Source organism: Eurosta solidaginis, chromosome 3, assembly GCF_040869045.1.
Source record: "Eurosta solidaginis isolate ZX-2024a chromosome 3, ASM4086904v1, whole genome shotgun sequence".
In the NCBI taxonomy this organism is placed as follows: domain Eukaryota; kingdom Metazoa; phylum Arthropoda; class Insecta; order Diptera; family Tephritidae; genus Eurosta; species Eurosta solidaginis.
In genome coordinates this window covers 23,169,179-23,193,352 of record NC_090321.1, presented here as the reverse complement: position 1 = coordinate 23,193,352, position 24,174 = coordinate 23,169,179, and the positions used below count along the sequence as shown (strand labels likewise).

Sequence of the window (24,174 nt, the reverse complement as noted above, 5' to 3'; positions counted from 1 at the left end):
GTGCTATACATCGGCGACAATTATGTCAACATTATAGATTCTATTAAGCATAATAATAAATTTGGAGACTTTCAAATTTGTTGAAAAACGGCTTATGCTTACTATTGCTTACATAATTTACTCAGTCTACAAATTTAAAAAAACTAAAGTTGCAACTAGAGCTTTGAATCATGCGCACGAGCTACTAACAGTTGTTTTCCTCTACATAAATTTATTCAAATCACAAAAAATGCACTGTTAAATAACAATGCTATCAGTTAAAATTTGATCAGTACATGATATTATGTGGAGAGTTTAGGGAAGCATCAAAGTGTTAAAAAATGTGCTCCCAAATATAGCTATTGACATTAAGTGACGGGCTTTTTCGTTTTACTCGCCTTTTTCCAAATTTTTATATTAGGAGACTTTCAAAAAAAGTTAGATAGTATTTAGAAACTACATTGTACATCATCAGCGACAAGAATGTACAGTTTTGGGGATTTTTTAAGCAAACTAATATATTTGTAGACTTTCAAAAAACCTGGAAATCAGCTTGTATTCAAAATTCGACTTTATAGAGTTTTATAGTTAAAGAAGTTAATTACTTTAGTCTCTATAGATTTGTCTGAAACTCTATACGGGATCGGAGCATCACGCCTAAGCCACACCACTGTATAATGAGAAAATGTAGACAGTTATATTTTTGCCTTCACAACGGTAACAGGTATGGTTCTATCTACCACAAATCACAATTTGGTCCGGGAAGTGGACCGGGACCGACGTATTCCAAATAACCATATTTATGGTGCGATTCGCTTAAAATTCAGTACTTCCTGTACCTCAATCTACAAATTTACAAAGAACATTTTTTTAAAACTTCTCATACCGGGAAGTGGACCAGGGACGGATCTGTTCTAAATTAAATAGTGTATGTTGCGACTTGCTTAAATTTGGTATATGGGTACTTCCATGACTACATCATTATTTGAGTGCCTTTCCTTTCCAGGAAGTGGACCAGGGACCGACTTATTCCAAAAAATGTTAGTTATAGCACGATTCGCTTGAATTTCGTTACAGGGGTACCTGTTTAACAAAGATAGGTTATGAAAAACTTTTTATTTCGGAAAGTGGACCGATCTATTCTAAATAAAAATAGTGTGTATTGCGATTTGCTTGAAGTTTGGTATAGAGGTACTTTCATGACTAACTTATTATTTGAGAAACTTTTCTTTCCGGAAAGTGAATCAGGGCCTGACCTATTGTAATTATTTTTATTCATGTTATGATTAAGGCTCGATACAGTCTAGTCTTGTCTAGGTTAATATTTGAAAAACTCGTCTTTCCGAGAAGTGGACCAGTGTCCGACCTATTTGAAAATATCTTATTTATGATGTGGCTTGATTGAAATTTTGTACAGTAGCGTCTATCCGACAAGCTATATGCTGGAAACTTTTTTTCCGGCATGTGGACCACTGGCCTATCTATTCAAAAAAAAAACTTATTTTTGGTGCAATTTGTTTGAAATGTGTTGCTTAGGTAGCATTTCGAAAATAAAGGAAACGAGAGAGCAGTGTGGGAATTGATGAGGAAAAAAAGACAAGGGAGGTTTAGGGAGAAGAAAGAAAGTGTGACTGGAAAAAATAGATAAACATGAAGAAAGTGCGAGGGCAAGTTGGGAAGGAGATGAGGTACATATGTGCAAGGAAGGAGATGAAGAAGAATAGAGGAGGGTTGGGGGAGAGGAGAGAAAGTGGGAGTAGAAATTAAGAATATAAAAGGGAGAAGATATTTTTTTCTGCAGAAGCTACAATATTACAAATGCCTTTGTTTATTGGTAGAGTAATAACATCGCAGGGAGGAATATTATCGGGAAGGAGAGCGGATGCATTACCTAGCTATACCTTATTTATAAAAATGAAAGGCACTTTAAAAATCGCGTTAGTTTCATAGAGCTTCCTTAACAGAGATATAGAAATTCGTCGGTCAGGTGAAGCAGGTATTCGATATTTGGTTAGATGCCATATACATATGAGGAAATTGTGGTGAGAGGGGGAAGGGGAATGTGAGTTGGAGAGGGAGTTGTAGTGGGAATGGAAATAAGATTGAAAGTGAGAATCTGAATGTAAAGTTTGACGGAAGTAGAAGTGATTGTGGAAATGAGATTGGAAGTGGAGGTGGGATTGGGGAGAGCGAGTAGAAGTGCAGAAAGATAAATTGAATAAGGGATGAACAAGAATTATAAGAAAAATGGAAGACAGAGTACTAGAGAATGAGAAATATAGTGAAGATGGTAAGTGAGGCTCAATTTTGAAATGTAGGCAAACCAATTTTGGGACAAAACAAAGTCTGAGGGGGTATTCTAGTATAAAATAATGACACCCTTTTACTCAGTTTAATAATTTAAAGTTTAAATAGCATGAAATTAAGTAGTAACTGAAGCGTGAAGGCATGTGCACGAGTTACCGCCAAGTTTTTTTACTCCATAACCCATTGAAGTCGTAGTAAATGCACGACAGACAGATTTTCGATATATTTTTTTTGCTACTGCGTAATATTTACACCTTAGCTTATATTTTATTGTGCATCGAAAAATTACATGTATGCATGTATGTCTGTCGCTGTAAATAGCCAACTGTAGGCATAAAAAATTGATATGACATTATAATCCGACACGTTACACACTTGTCAGCAAAATATTGCGTTGGCTGCCAAAAAAAAAAACCACACACCTGTAATTTGAGTGCGCCTTACAGCACCAAATAAAAAAAATAATAATAAATAAAAAATGCAAAAAAAGCCGCAAACTAAGTCTGAAATTGCAAATATAGTGGTAGTAAATAATTTTTTTGCTTTAGGCGCGCAACAACAGCGTAAGTATGTGGTGCATATTTATTTAAGTACACATGCACTCAGATGCCGGTTTTGCGGTCGATGCGCTGTGGTTGCGTGATTTTTGCATATTTCAATATTAGTTTAAATTACTTTTATTATGCATATTATACGATCAAATAACTGATTTGGGTCGCTTGTGAGGAAGCAAGCGAAAGTGCATATTTCCACTCGTAGCTGTGGCTCGAACACGTGACTCCTTCTACGAAATGCATATGGCGAGAGCTACTCCTTTGTGTGCAAAAAATAACCTTCACTTTCATGCATTCCCTTTTAAAGCGCCGCTTATTCATGATATCCGCACATCATTATTATTAATCAGCTGTTTATTATCATCATTTTATCTCTATAATATCGCATCTACAGATATGTATCTGTATACGAGCGGCTCTTACTCAACGGTTCGCGCTTCATCTTCACAGCCGCTGAGGTGATGATGCCAACTCGGGCAACGCATTTCTTTAGCATGCTTCAATAGCGATGTCATCATCATCAATTTTTGTTCAATTTCATAAGCATTCTATACAAAAAGCTTTTTTTCGTTTCTTTATTATTCCACTTTTAATAATTGTTATTATGGTGGGAATTTTTTATTTTGTGGACTTTCAGCAAGTGCCTTTTGTTCTTTCGCCAACTGAAAAAATAACCCAAACTCTCATACAAGTTGTTTGCTTCGTATCCCAGAACAAGTCGAATATCATATTCAATTTTTGTGACACTTTGTATACGCTTTTGTTAAAAAGCTGCGTCTTGTTGTTGTCGGGTTTTTTGTCAACGCGCTCTTTCTTCGATACGCTTTAGTGTTGGGGTTGCAAAATAAAAATTTATGAATTGCATTTTAATTGTCGCCTATACAAATAATGACTAATAAACTTAGTATTAAATGCGCGCTTCGATGACAATATTTGCATTTTTTTTATTTCATTCACTTTTGTGTGTATGTATACGTGCGTTGCGCTTCATACCAACAATCATGGACCAATGGCTTGCGATGCTTACGTTATTGTTAAGAACGTATTTTATGATAGCGCCTGGAATGCTGATGATGGTTAATTTAATAATGCTCGAAATGTAATAAAGTGGGGTTATGTCAATGGGGGATTAGGCGTTTATGGTTTAAGGAATGCTTCAGTGAAATTGAAAGTTACGAAAAAGGCTCGTACGTGGCTGGGAGTATATTAAATGATTGGTTGTTGGTTAAATGTTAAGAAACCAAAAAAAAAAGAATTACTACAAGGCACAATTCGCTGAAAGTTAGCAATGTGTACCATATGTAATTCGCGCTTCAGTTGGGGTTAGTTTACTCTACCTTTATATGTAGTTTTTGAACGTAATGTGTAATTTTCGAAAGTCTCCAAACTCTCCAAACTATTTCAAACAATGAAAACTGTATAGTGAACATGATTTGACTGACGCCCTGCTTATTTCCCGTAATTTTAAAAGTTTTTGAAAGGCTCCAATAATTCGAGTGTCATCACAGCGCTGTTTAACATCTGCGTATATGGTTGAAGTTAGTGCTGCTAATAAACGCTGCAATTCCGAAAATTTGGTAAAAATTTTCAGTCTCCAAAAATTTTAAAAATTTGTGTAATCTTAATATTTATCACATTTACCAATTTTTCATATCTTTTTTCTAAAAATTGGAATATTTGAATTTTAAGTTTCAGCTTGCTGGTAGAGCGCTCAATGATATATGAGTTGATTATATGTACATTAGGGCGGGTCGATTTAAAAATCGTTCATTGCTCTGTGAAAATCGCATTCTAAGGATCAAAATAAGAAACTTTGCCGAAGGAACCATACCTCTAAAACGAATTCTGATGTCCCTCAATTTGGGTCGAACTTTTAGGTAGGGGCAATTTCAATTCTATCTGCTGTGTCTTGTGGTGGCTTAAAAAAAACAACAAAAGCAATTTTACGATCTGCAATTGTGTCACAGTGATACCTTCATTTTTTAAAACGGTTGAATAAAAAACCCACACAACTATGTTTACGACATGCAAATGCATCACAGTGATGCCTTGATTTTAAAAGGGGGTTGTAAAAACGCTAATTTCTAATATTTTTTTTAATTTCTTTTCTATTACTAAGTTAAATTAATTTTTTCATTTACATATGTTCTGACTAAATAAATTTCTAAAGAGAAATATAAACTCCAAAAAGAAAAAACGTAGGCATTTCAAAGTGGGATTTTTCAAAATTTGCCCCTACGACCCAAAGGGGGGGGGGGGGGACATCAGAATTCGTTTTAGAGGTATGGTTCCTTCGGCAAAGTTTCTTATTTTGATCCCTAGAATATGATTTTCACAGAGCAATGGGCGATTTTTTTGCCTCCCCACAAATCGACCCGGCCTAATGTACATACATGCATACTTACACTTGTACGTATGTTATTAAACTAACAAAATGTACTGTTACAAATTATGTTCAAAGCGCCAAAAAATAAACCATTCGTGCGTTCTGCAATTTGTGCCTCATCTGAGGTTAATTTGAAAGCATATAAGATGTTTATCTCTCGAAAAAATTTCCACTTTCAAAAATTTTCAAACTCTCCAACCTATGTTTAATAAATAAAACAGCTTATTGCGTCCAAGTCGCAACAACAGTTTCCATTTTATTCCAAAGTCTCCAAGCATTCGAGAGCTTCTCATTTGCTGTCTAGCTATCTTAATATAAGTTTTGAGTTGGTACTGCCAAAACTCGCTTCAATTTCAAAAGTCTCCCGACTTCACATGATTTGTTCTGCTACAATGAAACATTAGTCCTTGCAAGTCCAGCTTGCACGTAGAATATTGTTTGAACTAAACTTACAAAGGTTATTATCACAAAATTGTTTGAAGTTAGCTCGAAGGCATATTAGAGACAAGGTAAAGTTTCGAAAAATCTTCTAACTCTCCAAACAATTTTTAATCCTAATATCAGCCTACGAAGCGCAAATCAAATACAGTCCGACTTTTTCGATAGCAGTTTGGAACGTTGTCGAAAGTCTCCAATATTTAAAATGCCTTTAGAGCGTTGCTTAACTATCATTACACTTATCGAGTTAGTATTAATAAAATTTGCTGTAATTCAACAAATTTGGCACAGTCTCCAAACTCTACAAAATTTAAAAAATTTTTGTAATTTTAACATCTTTCACGTATAAAAATGTCACATAATTTTTTTTAGTAAAATTCAATATTTATATGTTTTCAACTTTTTATTTCAGGTAATGTTTGCCTTTGTAGTTCCAGCTTATACAAAAACAAAAGACTATGTCTTAATGCTGACAACCCACAACGACCGAGCGCTACATATAAATGACGTTGGCAAAGTGACCGCAGCTAACATAGCATTTGCACGTAAGTTTTACTTATTGAAGTCAATATTGTACGCGTACATAGCATGTATGTATATTTATTCATATATAAGTATATATGTAGTTGAACTTAAGATGAATATGTATGGAGCTGTGTTCTTGCGTCAATGAATCATCGAATTATTCTTTCACTAATTGGAAAGTTCATATACTCATCTTTTTGCTGAATATTTGGTCTGTTGCTCTGTTTATGATCGCTTGTTTACCCAGAGTGTAATCAATTTTCATTGGAAGTCTTATTGAAAAAAAAAAATAATAATTTGGCAAATTTTAATTGAATTGGCATTTCAAGCTAACCTTGTTTAACTTCTTTTATGTCTATGTCATATTTGATATATATTTTTGTTGCAACTTAATTAAATTTTGGTAATTTAATATTTTATTGAGTTTAATTCGCAGTCTGCTTTACGGGCCACTTAAGCGCTTTAATAAAGATATGGCAGGAATGTCGACTCATGACAGCTACTGCGGTAAAAAAAAAAAATTTGTCAAAAATATTTCATTGTAGAGTTTAAATCAACACATTTGCCTCGCGGTATTGACGCCATATGTCAGTTAAACTGATGATTGTGGTTTCGCCACCATAAATATTCATACAGACTTCATATGGCCCCTTCGGCGCTTGTATTATAAATAAAAAGCTCTTTCATTGAACATGATTATTATTATAAACATGGTCATAAAAATGCAAGCAATAAACAAAAAAAAAATGTGTTGTAGTTGTATAAATGTGTCCAGTTCGCTGGCCGATTATAAAAGTGCTTTGAAGTCAAAACACATAGCCACAATTGCACATTTCAAATAATTAAAGCCCACGCATGCCTGCACTGCACTTATACTTATGCATATGTGTACATGTGTGTGTATAAGTGTGTGTGTGTGAACTTAATAGATGAATTTTGATTATTTATTTTGCGGTTTTCATTTGCTGTCATAATCGCCGCAAACTGCTGTCATTCACAAACAATTTTCTAGGTCGCTGCTGTTATGCAGCAGTTAAGATTTGTTCGCGCTTTAATAAATTAAATAACAGTAATTCACTACATAGCATTTCATACATACTACCAGTGGTGGGTGTGACTAGGTCATACAGCTTGTGTGGTCATCTCGTTTTAATTTCTTTGCAATCATTCAAGTCATTCTCATGTTGTGATTGAATGAACGGATTCATGTCAAAAATATAATTTCTCAAAGTTGCGGTGCGGTAAACAGCATGACGTTTGTATAATAGAAAATTTTGTTGTCGCAAACAAGTACCTGGATGAAATATGTGTTATTAAACCTTTTTTCTTTATACTTCTGCTTGAAAAAAGGAACACTTCAGCTTATAAAATAAAGTTTCGAAACTCTACAAACCAAAAAAAAAAAAAAAAAATCGCAAAAGTTTGAATTTTTGGTCTTATAGCATTTGTAAATGCATTAACGCACTTTATTCAAAAATTTTCCAAAGTCTCCACATTGCATATCTTGCTCAAAAACACAACGGAGCAGCCATATAATGCACAGAAGTACTGCAAAAGTTTCGGGAAATAATTTTTTTCAAAAAGTCTCCAAAGTCTCCACTTTACAAAACTTCCTCATTTAACGATATAAAACACAGGAAAGGTATACATCTGTCAAGAATGCATTAAATAACATTTTCTAAAAGTCTCCAATTTGCAAAACTTGCTCAAAACTTCACAGAAAACCCTTATTAGCCACAGTTTAATTTTAAATTGATAATTTTCTCTTCACATTTAAAATACATATCAAGCTTGATATTAAGTTATTTAAATTATGTATATTAGGCACATACATACATGCATATCTTGATATAAATTAATATATTTAAGTACGCCACTTCACATCTCATTTGCATAACTTTGCAATTTTAATTAAATAACCTTCACCTGTTCCTACTAAATAAACAATAATCAAAACATCAAAATCAAAACAAATGCAGACCAAAATAAAAACTTTTGTTTTGCGTTTTATAAATAAATATTTGTATGGCGCGATAACCTGCGAAGAGATTTTAGTCCGAGCTCCTCTTCCAATTTGCTTTGTGCTCTTTGTAATCTTTGCTACAAATTGGCGGGGGGACGGGACCTACTTGTTTTATGCCGACTCCCAACGGTATCTGCAAAGAAGATGAGTAGTCACTCAGAGCTCTTCATGACAGAAGTATACTAAATATGAGTAACCGGCAAAAAAGATCGGGATTCTCGCAATTCTTGTTAGTTTAGAGACTATGAAAGGGAAACTAACTATCTATTTTGAGCCTTCCTGTAAACACATAGAACCGGTTTACTCTAAGAACCTAAACTGGCAATTCTTGGACGAGCGTACTTAAAATCGAATAAATGAACATCGAGATTTGTGGAATAGAAAGCAAATATTTTTTGCCACTCTCAGCTCTAAACCACAATATTTTTATAAATTTACATATAGAAAATGGAAGGAGTTTTTGCTTTAAGCACTCAAAAAGTTATTTGTGTAGGTAAAAGGCAGTGTACAAAAGAAATGTATAAAACAGACTAGTAAATAAACCATAAACCAATCATATAGCAAAGCAAATAATTTGGAAATTATCAAATAAAACAAGTAAGGACGGGACTGTCTTCGGCTATGCCGAAGACTTCATACCTTTCATGAATGGGTCTGAACAATAATCTTATACCGTTCGTAATCTCCGAATAATCGGATGTATAAGATAAGAAATATCTAGTGAACAGATCTACATACCTAAACAATTTTTAAGATAAACATAAAATAAAACAAGTAAGGACGGGACTGTCTTCGGCTATGCCGAAGACTTCATACCTTTCATGAATGGGTCTGAACAATAATCTTATCCCGTTCGTAATCTCCGAATAATCGGATGTATAAGATAAGAACTATCTAGTGAACAGATCTACATACCTAAGCGATTTTTAAGATAAATATAAAATAAAAAATAGGTAGGTACTTTGTGTGAGGATGCAAAGTTTCAGGTTTTTTGTGGTCTGCGTGTAAAAACTATGACTACGAATATAGATTTTCTTATTTGCACTTATTCGCATAAAAGGGGCTTCACTAGCAAAAAGTCACACGTTTTTCTTTATAAATAATTTCTAGTAAATATTATGCCTTATAAGCTATTTGATAGACATGTATCAAGGTTAGTCAGAAGGTATGTCCAACTCGTGGTAGGCTGATAATTTGAACATATGTATGTATAAACAAGAATATATATGAGATCTGTGTGAAAGTGATAACAAAAAAAAAAAAAGTTTCCTGGAATTTTCTGCAAATTGTAATTTTGAAAAGTTTGCAGGCATAGAAACCTAAAAAATAAGAGTTTCGTATTTGAGACTGTAAATGTATTCTGACGAATATTAGTGACACTAAGTGATACTCAATTCACTAGTCTGATGCTAAGTAAATGAAGCCACCACAACAATAAAGCAGGCAGTAACTTGTATCTACATAAACGAATCAATCATTATGTGTACACATATGTACGTAGACGCAGCGGAGAGAGACGCACAAACACATGCATATATCTTATCTGAAATGCTCCCAAAAGTAGGCAATTATCTGTGGAAGTATCACTCACATATACGCGCGCATATGAGAAGCTATAACGTGCATCTGTAGTTAAGTTATAGCTGGTAATTGTATAGCTGGTAGCAAATTCTAGAAATAGAAACGCCTAGAAATATGGCAACGAGGAAACCAAAAAGTATAAAAGTAGCAGCAGTTGAGGCACAAGGAGTCAGTCTGATTTAAGCAATCTATTGGTTTTGAAGTATCAGTGTTATTGTAAAGTACTTTAATAAAGGCCATTTTGCATTATTGAATATTAGAGTTATTTATTCAACGGTTTAGCGATACGAACGTTAGTAGAAGGTTGCAACTAAGCGGAATTGCACTAAATTCTTTACAGTATGTTAAATAAAATTTTTGCAGAATTTGGAAACTTACTAAAACGTGTGATTTTTGACAAACAAAAACATTCACAGATTAGTATTTATGATTATTCTTAATAGAACATATTCTGTCGAAATATTATTTACGTATTTTAATAAATAATGATCAGAAATTTTTGTAGTTTTCAAAACGTTTCAAAAGTAAATATTGCAAAATTTCACACAAATCTAATATTCAAAGTACGAAAATTAAAGGTTTTGCGCTTTCGAAGTTTCTCCAGAATATTTATAGTGCGATCATTGGGATACCAATTTCATGTGAAACTTAAGCAAAAAAAAACTTATGTAGAGTTAGGAGACTTATACAAATTAGTAATTTCTTAAGCAAGCTATTTATAAATCAATTATGATGATTAATGGAGCGTATTCATAGGAATAAATAATATTTTTTTTTTAATTTACAAAGATCACAAATTTGTGCAAGTCTCCAAAATTATCAAAACTTAGTTTAATAACATTTTTTATGAGCGTACAATTTCAAGTAGTAAAAAACGTAATTTTTTCACCACATTTATTTATTTATTTAATTTTATTTATGTAAGGCCGAGCTTCTCTTCCAATTTGCGTCGTGCTCCTTTCAATTTTTCTCTACAAATTGGTGGAACTGGACCTACTTATTTTATGCCGACTCCGAACGGCATCTGCAAGGCAGATGAGTTTTCACTGAGAGCTTTTTATGGCAGAGATACACTCGGAGTGCTTGCCAAACACTGCCGAGGGGCGACACCGCTTATACACATTTTCTTCTAATTGAAAAAATTTAATACCAACAATACCTATATAGAAAGAGCATAGAATGATAAGACAAAAGCATATGTATCATCCTAATTCTTGTTGTTGTAATCCAGGTTATTGATAGTGGGATGTTTGTTGGAATGTATATATTACGATGAGCCATGCGCAGCCTGCATTGTGTGCTTTTGTTGTTTCAGCACTAAGTTTCGGTAAACCCTTGGACATTGCTCAGTGTCTGTTTTAAAATTCATTCTCCTACTATTAGGGGTGTTCAAAATATGAAGCATTTCCAAAATATATCTTTTGTTATAGTGTTTCTCGGTATCCAAAATTCTAACGTTTTCAAAATCGGGGTGATGCCCAGTATTATTGCAATGGGCAGACAAGGCTGTCTTATTTTCCGACGAATTGTTCCTTAACTTTATATTCGACTTGTGTACGTTCTTGTTTACATATACGGTACCTTAAAATTGTTTATACTTACGGTATTCAAATTTGTTTATATTTTTTTTATTTGATTCCTTTTGAACAAACCTTTCAACCACCTGATCAGTCGATCAAGCACATCACTGCGTGTAAGTTCTATTTGTCCGCATATATATATATATATATGTTTGTACATATTTTAAATTGTTAACATTCTTATATCTTTGGTTTTTGTTTTCTCGTTTATGTTAGTCCTGATGATGACTTCAGGTTGAAGTCGAAATATCGACCAAATAAATATTTTTGAAAAAGGAAAATAAACGTGTTTTATTTACTGTACGGCCTCAAGCTCATCAAACCAATATATTTAATCATATAAAATAAGGCCAACAAAATATTGAAATGAAAAAGATGTATATGAGGGCAATTCTCTGTCTAGGAAGCATAGTAAACGTAGAAAATATTCCACATATTCTAGACCAGATACACTACACTCAGAGAACTCACCACTTACCCAAGAAATTTTCTTTTGATCTTACTTACTTACTCAATTGGCGCTTAACCGTCTAAACGGTTATGGCCGTCCAACAAGTCGCGCCAGTCGCTCCTTCGCTTCGCCAACCGGCGCCAATTGGTCACACCACGGGAGTTTAAATCGTTTTGCACCTAGTCCTTCCAACGGAGTGGGCCGCCCTCTACCTCTGCTTCCATAGGCGGGTTCCGATAGAAACACTTTCTTGGCCGGAGCATCATCATTCACTCGCATAACATGGCCTAGCCAGCGCAGCCGCTGCGTTTTAATTCGCTGGACTATGTTGATGTCTGCGTATAGCTCGTACATCTCATCATTAAATCTTCTTCGGTACTCGCCATCGCCAACGCGTAGAGGTCCATAAATCTTTCGAAGAACTTTTCTCTCGAATACTCCCAAAGCCGCTTCATCTGCTGTTGTCATGGTCCATGCTTCTGCCCCATATAGCAGGAGGGGTACGATAAGTGACTTGTAGAGTATGATTTTCATTCGCCGAGAGAGGACTTTACTTTTCACTAGTCCAAAGTAGCATTTATTGGCAAGATTGATTCTTCGCTGGATTTCAGTGCTGATGTTGTTGCTAGTGTTGATGCTGGTTCCCAAATAAACGAGGTCTTTTACTATTTCGAAATTATGGCTGCCAATAGTAGCGTGGTTGCCTAGGCGCGTATGCGCTGACTCTTTGCTCGACAACAGCAGGTACTTCGTTTTGACCTCATTCACCATCAAACCCATCTTTACCGCTTCTTTTTCTAGTTTGGAGTAAGCAGAAATAACAGCGCGGGTATTTAGGCCGATGATATCAATGTCATCAGCATATGCCAGTAATTGCACGCTTTTATAATATATTGTTCCAGTGCGGTTCAGTTCTGCAGCTAGTATAATTTTCTCCAGCATCAAATTAAAGAAATCGCTCGATAGGGGGTCGCCCTGTCTGAAACCTCGTTTAGTTTCGAACGGCTCGGAGAGGTCCTTCCCAATTCTGACTGAGCTGATGGTGTTGCTCAACGTCATTTTGCACAGCCGTATAAGTTTTGCGGGGAAACCAAATTCAGACATAGCGGCATATAGGCAGCTCCTTTTCGTGCTGTCGAAGGCGGCTTTAAAGTCGACGAAGAGGTGATGTGTGTCTATTCTCTTTTCACGGGGTTTTTCCAAGATTTGGCGCATTGTGAAAATCTGGTCGATGGTAGATTTACCAGGTCTGAAGCCGCACTGATAAGGTCCAATCAGCCGGTTCACGGTGGGCTTCAATCTTTCGCACAATACACTTGAAAGGACCTTATATGCGATATTAAGAAGGCTGATTCCACGATAGTTGGTGCATTTTGCAGTATCCCCCTTCTTGTAGACTGGGCAAAGAACACTTAGATTCCAACCGTCGGGCATGCACTCGTCCGCCCATATTTTGCTAAGAAGTTGCTGCATGCGCCTTACCAACTCCTCGCCGCCGTACTTGAATAGCTCCGCTGGCAATCCATCTGGGCCCACGGCCTTGGTGTTTTTCAATCTGGTTATTGCTATTCTATTCTTTTGATCTTATCCTGCAAATTTTTTTTTTTTTAATTTTGTTTCAATATTCTTGTCACACGAATTAATTTCCTATTCAAATACGCATGGGTTTGAGTATAGCAAACATAGAAACCGTAAAAAGTTTTTCACAAATGTATTTTGTTGTTGCGCGTAGAAAACTTTTGACAGTAAAATGAAAATCTTTCTACGGTTTCTATGGATTTAAGACAGCTAGAATACCCCTATTGTATTAAATTTCCCAAAGGCATAGGGACAGCCTAATTAACAATACCCAAATTACTTGAAAAAATCTCCATTTTTTCCAAAAATTGCACTATATCCGCCAAAAAAAAAGTATCAGATCGTTCTTCCAAGAAAATCAGCAGATAAATTTTGCACAGACGCAGATGTTGATAATAGGCGACACCATGGCGTATACGTACTTTTTGTTATCTCTCAAACGTGTATGATTTTTAGCGCCGTTGGGAGGCACGTACTATTCTATATAGTTTCGAATACCTGTTAATAAAATAAGACTATGGAAGGGCAAATATTTTATCGTACACTATATATGGATGTATGTATGTATGTTTTTGAAAGTAGTTTAAAGCTACCTCTTCACTTTTAGCAGCCACTTTCAAAGCCTACGGTGCTGCCTTAATTTTGTCACATTTATCTTGACCTGCGTAAGAGTTTTCTTTTATTTTAATTATAAAACCGTTTAATAAAGCAATTTATAGTAAGATTTAACTTGCAACTATGTAAGCATAAGAATTTCAAATAAGTCCTTTAGTCGATTTCTTGTTTTTGAATGCATTTTTCATATTAAAATGTTGTAGAACTGCAAACTTTGCGAACTGTGTGCCACTTCCAGCTTACGTTTCTACTCACACCTAGTCTTCACTTACTTAGTTCTGCCTCCTATATGTATTGTCAACTGTTTGCAATAGGTTATCAAAGATATTTGTTTTGCTTACCTGTCATTAGTTAAAGCATTTTCATTAATTTGCAAATATCTATATTCAAAAAGTATTTAAAGAAATTACGTGTTTGTATATAGTATTGAAAGCGCATTAATGCCAAAAATAGTTTACTATAAATCTAAAGAGTTATGAAGTTTTGTTTTAATATAAATTTCTTCCATCTTTTCTTCCAGAGCCCATAACCATGGATATTGTTGGTGATCCATTCAATGGCGATCCGTTTTTCATAACGCTTTATGCTAAACAAGTTGGGCTATTCTTGTGCTTTCGGCGTGGTCGTTTAGTAGGATTGGTAAGTATTTAAATATTTAATAAAAAAATAAACATCATGAGTTCATAATTTTGGAGACTGCAGGAAGAGCAAGGTTAGATGTAGTGAATTTTTAAATTTACAAATTTACTCTGCTAAATTAAAGAGCCGCTCTTTTCTATTACAGTGAAATTTAACAAGTATGAATATGATGTATAATTGCAACGATTTTCCATCATCCCTTGTTAACTTTGGTTTAGAGACAAACCGGGTTCGGCGTTGCGCCATGGTCAGTGAAATTTTTTGAATATGAACGGAAAATTGGAAAATCGCTCCAATATACATACATCAGTTTTTCATCCTGTCGTAAAATCAACAATACAAAATATATCACAACCCGAATACTCAGTTTCAAAAAAATAAAAAATTGCTCACTTTTAGTTTTCCCTACAAAGGGAAAGGCCCACTCCGAACGTCATCTGCATGGCATACGCTAGGAATGTTTGCTATATTAATGCCGACGGGTGACCCCGATTAAAAAAAGTTGATTCTATTTGCAAAACAAATGTTTTATAAATTCTTGATATTACTTTGCCTAGGAGTTGAACACAAGACCTTCGATGTGGTAGACGGAGCACGCTACTATCACACCAAGGCGGTCGCCAACCGGACGCGTTTATATATACATATATATAATATGAACGCACTTAGTTCGGTAAACGAAAGTAGGTTTAGCTGTGGTTTAAGTGGAATTTTAAACCATTCGAAAACCCTGTTTGAAAGTCTACAAAATATTGACTCTGTAGGTATTGCTAAAATTAAAGTTTTCTACTTTGTTTAACTGTGGCTAAAAAATTCGTTCCAAAATTCAAAAAATGTTTAGCTTGAAATTGTGTAAATGTGTAGTTCTCTCCAATTTACTTTGAACTCTCCAAAGAATTTACAACTTACTAAGAGTGCCGGTACATGTCATTTTGGCTGATTTTTTGAAAAACAAACCCAAATTATACAAATTCTTCACTACTATTATGTACTCTTACTGAAGAAAAAGTTATCTAAATTGGAGTCATGCTGAATTATTGCCAAAACACAAACTCTCCACTGTATACTTCGAACTCTACAATTAATTTATTTTGTGTTCTAAATACTCTAAAAGTAATCTATGCTGCATACTATATGCTGAATTTTTGCTAAGACTTAAATTCTACACTGAAAGAAATGATGCCAGTAAAATCAACAAATCGGTTCTGTTGTTCTTGACTTAACGGAGATTCGGTAAAATTGATCGAACTATTGTTAATTCGACCGAGTTCTTTGTCAAGCCAACAAATTAGTTTAGCAATTTCAACAGAAGAGAAATTGTCGCTCTTAAATTAACAAATTTCTGTAAAATTGACAGATTCCTAATCAATCTAACTGATTTTTTTGTTAACACAAATGATCTCACTGGTCATTTCAACAGCGATTAACAGTCAATACATGAGCAAATTTCAAAGAGAATTTTAAGCTCACTACGCTCTCTACTTTGTACTGTTTTCCTAAGCGGGGTCGCCCCTCGGCACTATTCGGCAAGCACTCCGAAGGTATTTCTGCTACGAAAAGATCTCAGTGAAAACTCATCTGCCTTGCAAATGCCGCAACATAGGTTCCTTCGTAGAAAGCTGTCGCAACAACTTTTTTTGTTCATTTGACTACTAAAACGGTCAATTACGAATCAACGGTTTGTGCGCAGTTGATTCAACATCTTGTTGCGATGGATAAAAATTGACAGAAATTTCGGTTGAATTGACCCGTATTTCGGTTGATTTTACCAGTCCTTTTCTTTCAGTTTAATAACCCTCGAAAACTGAAAAAAATTCACATTTAGCTCAAAAATGCTCCTTCCATGAAAGTAAATCCCCTTTAGCGTTATTTATTATTTTTACACCTCTTATAAATTATGAAGTTTTGCTATTTTTTGCTGATTAATTAGTGGGATAGTAAAAATTGAAGTGGTGCTAGAGCTAAATTGCTTGGATTTCCTATCGCACTTTTTAGTCAAGCCGTTTAAGATAACAGCAGCTATCTGAAATAAACAGTTATTCGATAGGTAGAATGTGTATAGTAAACTTTTTCTATTTATTACTAAAATTTCTGCGATTATATTGGGAGAACAAAGAAGTAAAGCAAATATTTTTGTATACTTACATACATATGTACAACTGTATTGGTTTTTGGATAGGAGCAACAAAAACTAACTATAACAGTTGGTTGTTATTGCAAACCGGGGATTACCCATTTACTTTCAATGCATGTACACGTTTTTGCAAGCAATTACTTAAATTTTGTTTTATTAAATGTTTGGGAAAAAATTTAAACAAACCGAAATCAAGACGAACAAGTCGGCAGCTACTTCGATTATACCTTGTTAATCTCTTCAAACCTTTTCTCCTTGGAGTGGGATATGAACACGCACTCCTGTGATGATCGGTCTGTTTACAAACGTATGGGTTTTTGTTGTTACTTAATAATTTTATGAAAATCGTGTACAATTATCATAAAAATTACATCCAAACTATGTAATATTTGATCATAAGCCTGTATCAGCTGATTTGCTCTACAAAACTGAAGCCTAAACGCAAACAGATGATGAAATGTGCGAGCTGACTTATGGTGGCGGTACAACTGAATCGCCTTTGGTAGTGTAACTAACTATCTTATTTGTTATAGATTTATTGTTGTGCTATCAAATGTGCACAAGGCAACTTGTTTTTATTTCTCTTGTTTTTCGTCTATGAAAATGTTTTTTTTATTATATTTTAATACATATTTTTTCAAAACATGCTGCTATATCTCGAGGCAGCAATTAAGCTGAGTTCTAGAGAACTGCTAGGATTTGCCAAGATAACGTTTGGTTGTCAAACAAATTCTGGTAATACTATGGACACATTCAGACTATGTGAGTTCTTCATTGTTCAACCTAACCTAACCTCCCTCCCTCGGTTCTCATTTCATTCAACATTTTGCCTCACAAAATATTTTCTAGTTACTCACTTCAATTTGCATTTATTTTCTTGTATCATTCACAGAAACAACTCACGCGTGATTGCCACTTTAGTGAGACAATAGAACATGGCCACTTTATGTACGCAAATGCCTACAATGGAACGCTGCGCGTCGGCTTTACGAAGCGCTTCAAGCCAATCGGACCAAAACGCTTGCAACAAGGGCATAGCATCAGTAAGGATCATTTCCTATTCGAGCGTCGCCATTTGGAAGATATTATCATGAGTCGAAGCACCTCTACAACAACAAAAAGAACAACAACAACCAGCACCACCACCACAAAAACCACAACTATCACCAAACCCACACACATTCAACATAATAAACAACATAATTCACATAATCACAATAGCAACAATGACAATAGCGCCATGTTGAGGCACTCCATTGATGAGGAGCGTCAACAACCACAAGTACAGCATACAGAAGCTGCAAAGAGTATTACTAATGATAAACATAACAATAGCCAACATAGTCATAGCGAGCATAATAATAATAGTAATAGTAGTATTAATAATAATAATAAAAGTAACAACAAAAATAATCATAATAAAAAACAACAGCAAAGCGTTGTAGCGCTAGACACGCATGAAGTGCAAAAGTTAGAGCACGCGACACGAGAACACCCACTGCGCCATGATGGCAATAGTATTAGAAACAAAAATCGCCGGCGGCGCCTACAAAATCGACGCAAACACCAACAACAAAAGCATCAACATAATTTGCAAGCAAAAAACTTGGTGCGTCACCATAACAACAACAGCACAAAAATGGCGCGTCGACGTCAACATGAACGCGAACAGCTGCTGCGCAAACAGAGTCGTCAACGCCAACAACTGCTGGCGCGTCACGAGCGACAACACCGCGAACAGACATTGCCACCACCGCCGCCGCCAGCGCGCGATTCTGACTCAGCAACCAGTTCTAGCGCTTCAACAGCGGCGTCGGCGCTTACAGCCACTGCTGCTTCGCTAGTGCCAACAACGCTGATTGACATTATGGCAATGTTGGCTGCATCGCGGCGTAAGCGTGGAAGACGGAAAAAGGATGTGGCTGTTGAAGAGGGAGATACATCGACAAGAACAGCTGGTGTTGTGGGCGCGAATAGTGGTAAAGTGCGAACACATGAGGCCGATATGCAGATTGCAGTAGCGCACGCATTAATACCAAGCGCAAGCGATGAAAAAGCGGCGGCGAATAGACAAAAAACCGAACGGCTGCAGCTGGACGATATGGAGCGCGTCAAAGCGAAAGCGCAAAGTCAAGCAGCACTGCATGCTGCACAAGAGGAGAATAGCAGTTATGCAACAACACAATGGCAGCGCAAGCATACAAACAACGCGCGACAGCAAGCGCTTGATATGAATGCCTCGAAACCAGTGAACGCGGTGCAGCATGTTGCTGGAGAGGAGGTTGCACAGGCGGCGCGAGGGCAGTTAAAATTAAAGCAACAAATAAATGAATACTCAAATAGTTATGTTAATAGTAATTTATATAGTGATTATGATAAATTAAATATCTATGCTAATAATGATAATATAAATAATGTTTATATTAATGCAATACCTGCCTTGCCAAAAAACTACTTTAACGATAATACGCATCAACGCGCCAATTATGATGTTCATAGTGACGTAGCTGATAATGATGAAGAAGAAGATGTTAAAATTAATAATAGTGAGCATATGAAAGCTGCTGGTAAGCAAGCGAATAATGTTAGTCATAGCGCCAAAGCGCATAGCAAAAGCAGCAACAGCGGCAATAGTGCGAATAGTAAAAGTAGTAGTAGACAAAATAGTGATAGTATTAACCCTAGTATGACTGATTCTGTTAGTAGTAATCGTATTTTTAAGTTAAGCCAACACCAACAACAACAACATCAGCAGCCACAGCAAACACTTAGCCATAGTAGATTAAGATATCGACGACGAGTTGCTGTAACCGAAGCTACAAACGAAGCAGCGGCTACAACAACTCATGACGTATACGACGACAACGATGTTGCTAAGCACATCGATGTTGATAGGCATGTTGCTGAGCAACATTTGCCAAATCAACAACAAGCACAGCAACAGGCGGATTTGGTAGAAAATGTTGAAGTTGCAGCGAAGCTAATAAGTTCCGTTGCAAGTTTCGGAAGTCAAACCAGCGCGAATACGAATAATAAAAATACGAATATACCTATAAAGGAAACGAAAACGAATATACTTAATGCGAATATAATTAAAAATAATTTAAAAAATATTTATAATAATTTAAATGTTAATAGTAAAAATATGCGTAATTATATAGATAACGGCATTGGCGGGCATGCCGTCTTAGCTGTTGTTGCTGCTGCTGACGATAACATCGCGAAAGACAATAATGTTCGGCGTAATTTTTTTGGTATACGCCTGCCGTTTTTTCGTCAACCTAGCATCAATAACAACAACAATAACAATAATAATAATCATGTTATGCGCAATATTAACAATAACATTAATATGGATGTAGTAGCGTATGTTAATGCTAATCAAATGATGAATGTAAATGCTAATGCTAATCTAGCTAATAATAATTACAACAACAATATTAATCATGCTAATCCAATTAATGTTGCTGCATTGCCTAATAATGAAAATGCTAATAATAATGCTGCCGCTGCCGCTGTTGCTTTAGCTGCTGGCAATTTAGCCAATGCTGCTTACAATTATGATAATCATAATGTTATTGATGCTAATTTAAATATTAATAATTATAATAATGATAATAATAATGGAAATATTTATGCTGCAAATAACGATAATATTAGTAATGTTTATGAGCATTTATTTACTGCTTATTATAAACGTTTCTTTCGTAGCTTAAATTATGCTAATACTAATCACAATGTGAATAATTATAATGATGATGACCATGGCGATGATAAGGATGATGATGATGAACGTAAAAGAAATCATAATAAATATGATATGACTATAGTACAATACAGATATGTAGTTGTCTTTTATTTTATGTATATTTTATCAATTGGAATGAGGGACTGGTTTCTTAAAGGAGAAAGAGGAAAGAGTTGCTACAACAACGGCAGGGATGAGTTGCAGAAAAACTCATACAAAAATTTTAAAATTAAAGATTTTTTTGTTAAAAAAATATATGACACATTTGCATGAGAAGTATCTACTTCCGATCCAAAAGGCAATACCTTTTTTTGCAGGACTATAATCCTGAAGTTTTGAAGATCAACAACAAAGAATAGTGGCGGATTGCCTTAATGGTGTCTGATAGTGTTCTTTCACTCTAGAAAACGAATAAAAAGGTAAATTTATAGCAAAGTAGTGGTTTTTAATAGAAGGCAAGTTATCTGGAAGATTTATGGTCTGGTTCGTGATATCGACGGCGAGTGTCGAAGAAGGTATAATAAAGAGCTTTATGAGCTTTACGCAGATATGAAGATAGAGCCGCGAATAAAAGCACAGCTACTTAGGTGGCTCTGTTATGCGAATGGACAATGCTTCGGCTAGGTTAGGTAGGTGGTAGCTGCCCTAATAAGGGGAGCTCACTTGGACAACGTGAAAGACCGTTGTGATACCACATGCAATAAAATAACGGTAACGTAGATATAGCTACTTAGAGAATCATTGGGTAGCAACGATAAAGCCCCAAATGATACCGATCTCAACTTTGGATAAATCCTCGGGAGATCCAAGTGAGTCGCGATCGAAGTACTTTCGCCTAGTTCTGGCAAAAGCTGGCCAATCAAGCATAAAGTGATTTGGTGATTTCACCTTATCATCCTCCATACAGCTGCAGCAGGATGGAGTTTCCAGTATATTGAGAGGTACCGCATGGATACCCATGGGACAGTGCCCTGTCAAAACCCCAATGACCATTGATAGGTGAGCTTTAGCGAACCCAAATATTTTGGCAGACCTCCTGCCATCCAATTTCGGCCAAAAATATCTTGCTGCCTCGGAAGACGTTGTGTCCGCTCAGAACACCCCCCACCAACCTTTCCGTCAAACTTCGAGCCATCTGTGAAGAAGTTAACCGGTCCCATGCCCCAGATAATTTCTCTTCCCTACTCCTATCTCGGCGAAGGTTGTATAGGTAGCAGTTATCGGCATAAAATAGTCCGTCTTGTCCGGGATAAGGTCTAAACTGGTAAGAAGTCTAGAGTGTTCGAAGTCAGAAAGCACATAGCCCATGCTCCGGCTAAGAAAGTATTTCAATTGACACCCGTAGTTGGAAGTAGAGGAAGACCTCCACTGAGTTGACAGAGGCAGGTAAAGGAAGAATTGATCTCACTAGGTGTTCCTGACGTTTGTTATTGCGCAATAGGGATGGATGGCGTGACTTGTTAGAAAACGTCTAAAACGCTTAGGCAGTTAACGACCAATTTCCAAAAGTGACGGGCGAGACCCCGAAGCTACAACTTATGTAAATTGATGACTTCACTTCTCAAATCCAGAAAAAGTTGTGCTTTAACTATTATATTATATTTTTATATACAAAAATACGATCAAACTTCTTTGAACTTGTGACGGATAGGGCAAGTCAAATAAGTAACATCACAGCTGCCAAGTAAAAAAAAAATTTTCTAAAAGAGAGAGGTTAGGTTAGGTCGAACTGGCCGATTCATGAGACCCTCACATAAACTGAATGAGTCCGTAATATTTATTACCAGAAGTTTGCTTAACGACCAAACTAAAAGACCCTGTCAAAAACCAGGACCTATGTTATAAAATAACTCCGTCCTCTTGGCAAATACCCGAAGCTTGCAAGGACCTCTCCTTTGACCCGAACTTAAATAAACCTGAGCAAAATCGTTTGTGGCTGTGTTTTAACCGGCCCGCCAAAAATCTTGCGACTACTCTCTAGAGTGGTCTGCTGTTGATCTACCTTGTTTACAGTGGGTTATAATAGACCCTTTTGGGCATAGATGGGATTAGTCTATCTAAAAACTTTTGTTGCCGATTTAAGAAACAATAAAAAAAGCTAAATGGGTACAATAAATTAAAACTTAAATGGAATGGAAATTAACTATTTAAGAAAAATGCAGAGACACATGCCTAGCCTAAAATACTAGTGCCTTATGTTCTAAATCAATTTGAAAAAAAAAAAAACTAAAAATATTGTATCAAATTGTTTAAAAATTTATGAAATTGGTAAGAATTTCCATATGGTTGAAATGAGGACTTGTCAGGCAGTATCCGTAGGTGAACGAAGAAGGCATGTCCGACAGTACCCGTAGGGTACCGAGAGGCTCTGTCCGATAGAACCCGTACGGATAAGAGGGACAGTAGAAAAACTACCTATTCGGCAGTATCCGTAGGAGTATAAAGAAGTAAAGTTCGAGATTAGCCATCCAGGCATGAACAGGTACGGTTGGTCGTTCCATGGGAATTGCTCAAACAAAGGATCAGCAAGGGATCACTACCATCCATTACGAAAATTCCTTCGGACTTAAAGGACTTATCGCAATATGGTTGCTCTGGGCTAGGTAACACCAAGTGAACAATCAATCGCTAACAACCATTTGAGCTGCTAGAACGATTTTGATCACTTACAGAGTTCAAGCGCTGTACGAACACCAGCGAGTTTTGTACATAGTGAAACAAAATTCAATACTTATGGCGACGTAACAACATGGGTCTTCAAATTTAGTAGTATTTCTTAGAACGATTTCAATTGTTACAACGACCTAATCAGTATTGCATAATTGACAAATACTAATTTTATTTCTAATGTAATCTGTCAAAATCACTTTAAACTAAATTTCATCGTAAAAAAGCTGTAAAAAACGAGGTCACACTAAAAATTTAAATATTTACAAAAATAAATGTACCTACAGCAACGAACGACAAAAGCAGTACTGGCAATTACTATCAAACTTCGTCAGCTACATTTTCTTTTTCATGTTTAATGTTTTAAGAAAAAACTTCTATGAATTTTTAACTAAAACTATGCAAACTAACATCGAAACGTTTTTCGAAAACTCAAGAAATTTTACGAAAATTTCGAAATGCATGCTCAAAAAATTCAGACAACTCCAAATAAAAAGTTGGAAACGTTTGTACAATTTTTCCGAGCTTCCAAATTGTTTCGAAAAGCTTTTTGAGATTGATTTGCATAGTTTCAGTTACAAAATTCGTAGAAGTTTTTTCTTAAAATAACGCAAATGGAAAAAGAAAAAATTAATTGACGAAATTCAAAAAAATTCATTGCTTTTTTCTCTCGCTACTGTACATATATATAAATATGCATTCATTTATGTATATTTGACAGCTGATAATAAATATTTATATATATTTTTTTTAATGAGCTAACAGAATTAATTTTTTTCCTAATACTGAACAAAAGAAAAAAAAAAAAAAAAATACTTCCTAACTGCTCTATCTATTTAGTTAAAATTGGTGATATTCGATAGTGTTTCGATGAGAACCTGTTTTTGAAATGTTTAACGGAAGCATTCGCCTTTGAAATAAGCTTAAATTTGTTAGAAGAACATGTTAGGACCACATTATGTATAACAC

General features: G+C 35.5%; 1 protein-coding gene across 1 annotated transcript in view; it reads left to right on the top strand.

Annotated features, from left to right (window-relative positions):
* Window positions 1–24,174, top strand: part of pyr (pyramus) — a 68,533-nt gene that overhangs the window by 37,121 nt on the left and 7,238 nt on the right. The window contains exons 3-5 of the mRNA XM_067777068.1: window positions 6,077–6,209; window positions 14,538–14,656; window positions 17,683–20,654. Of these exons, the coding sequence (XP_067633169.1) occupies window positions 6,077–6,209; window positions 14,538–14,656; window positions 17,683–20,654 (3,224 nt within the window). The remainder of the gene's footprint in view (window positions 1–6,076; window positions 6,210–14,537; window positions 14,657–17,682; window positions 20,655–24,174) is intronic.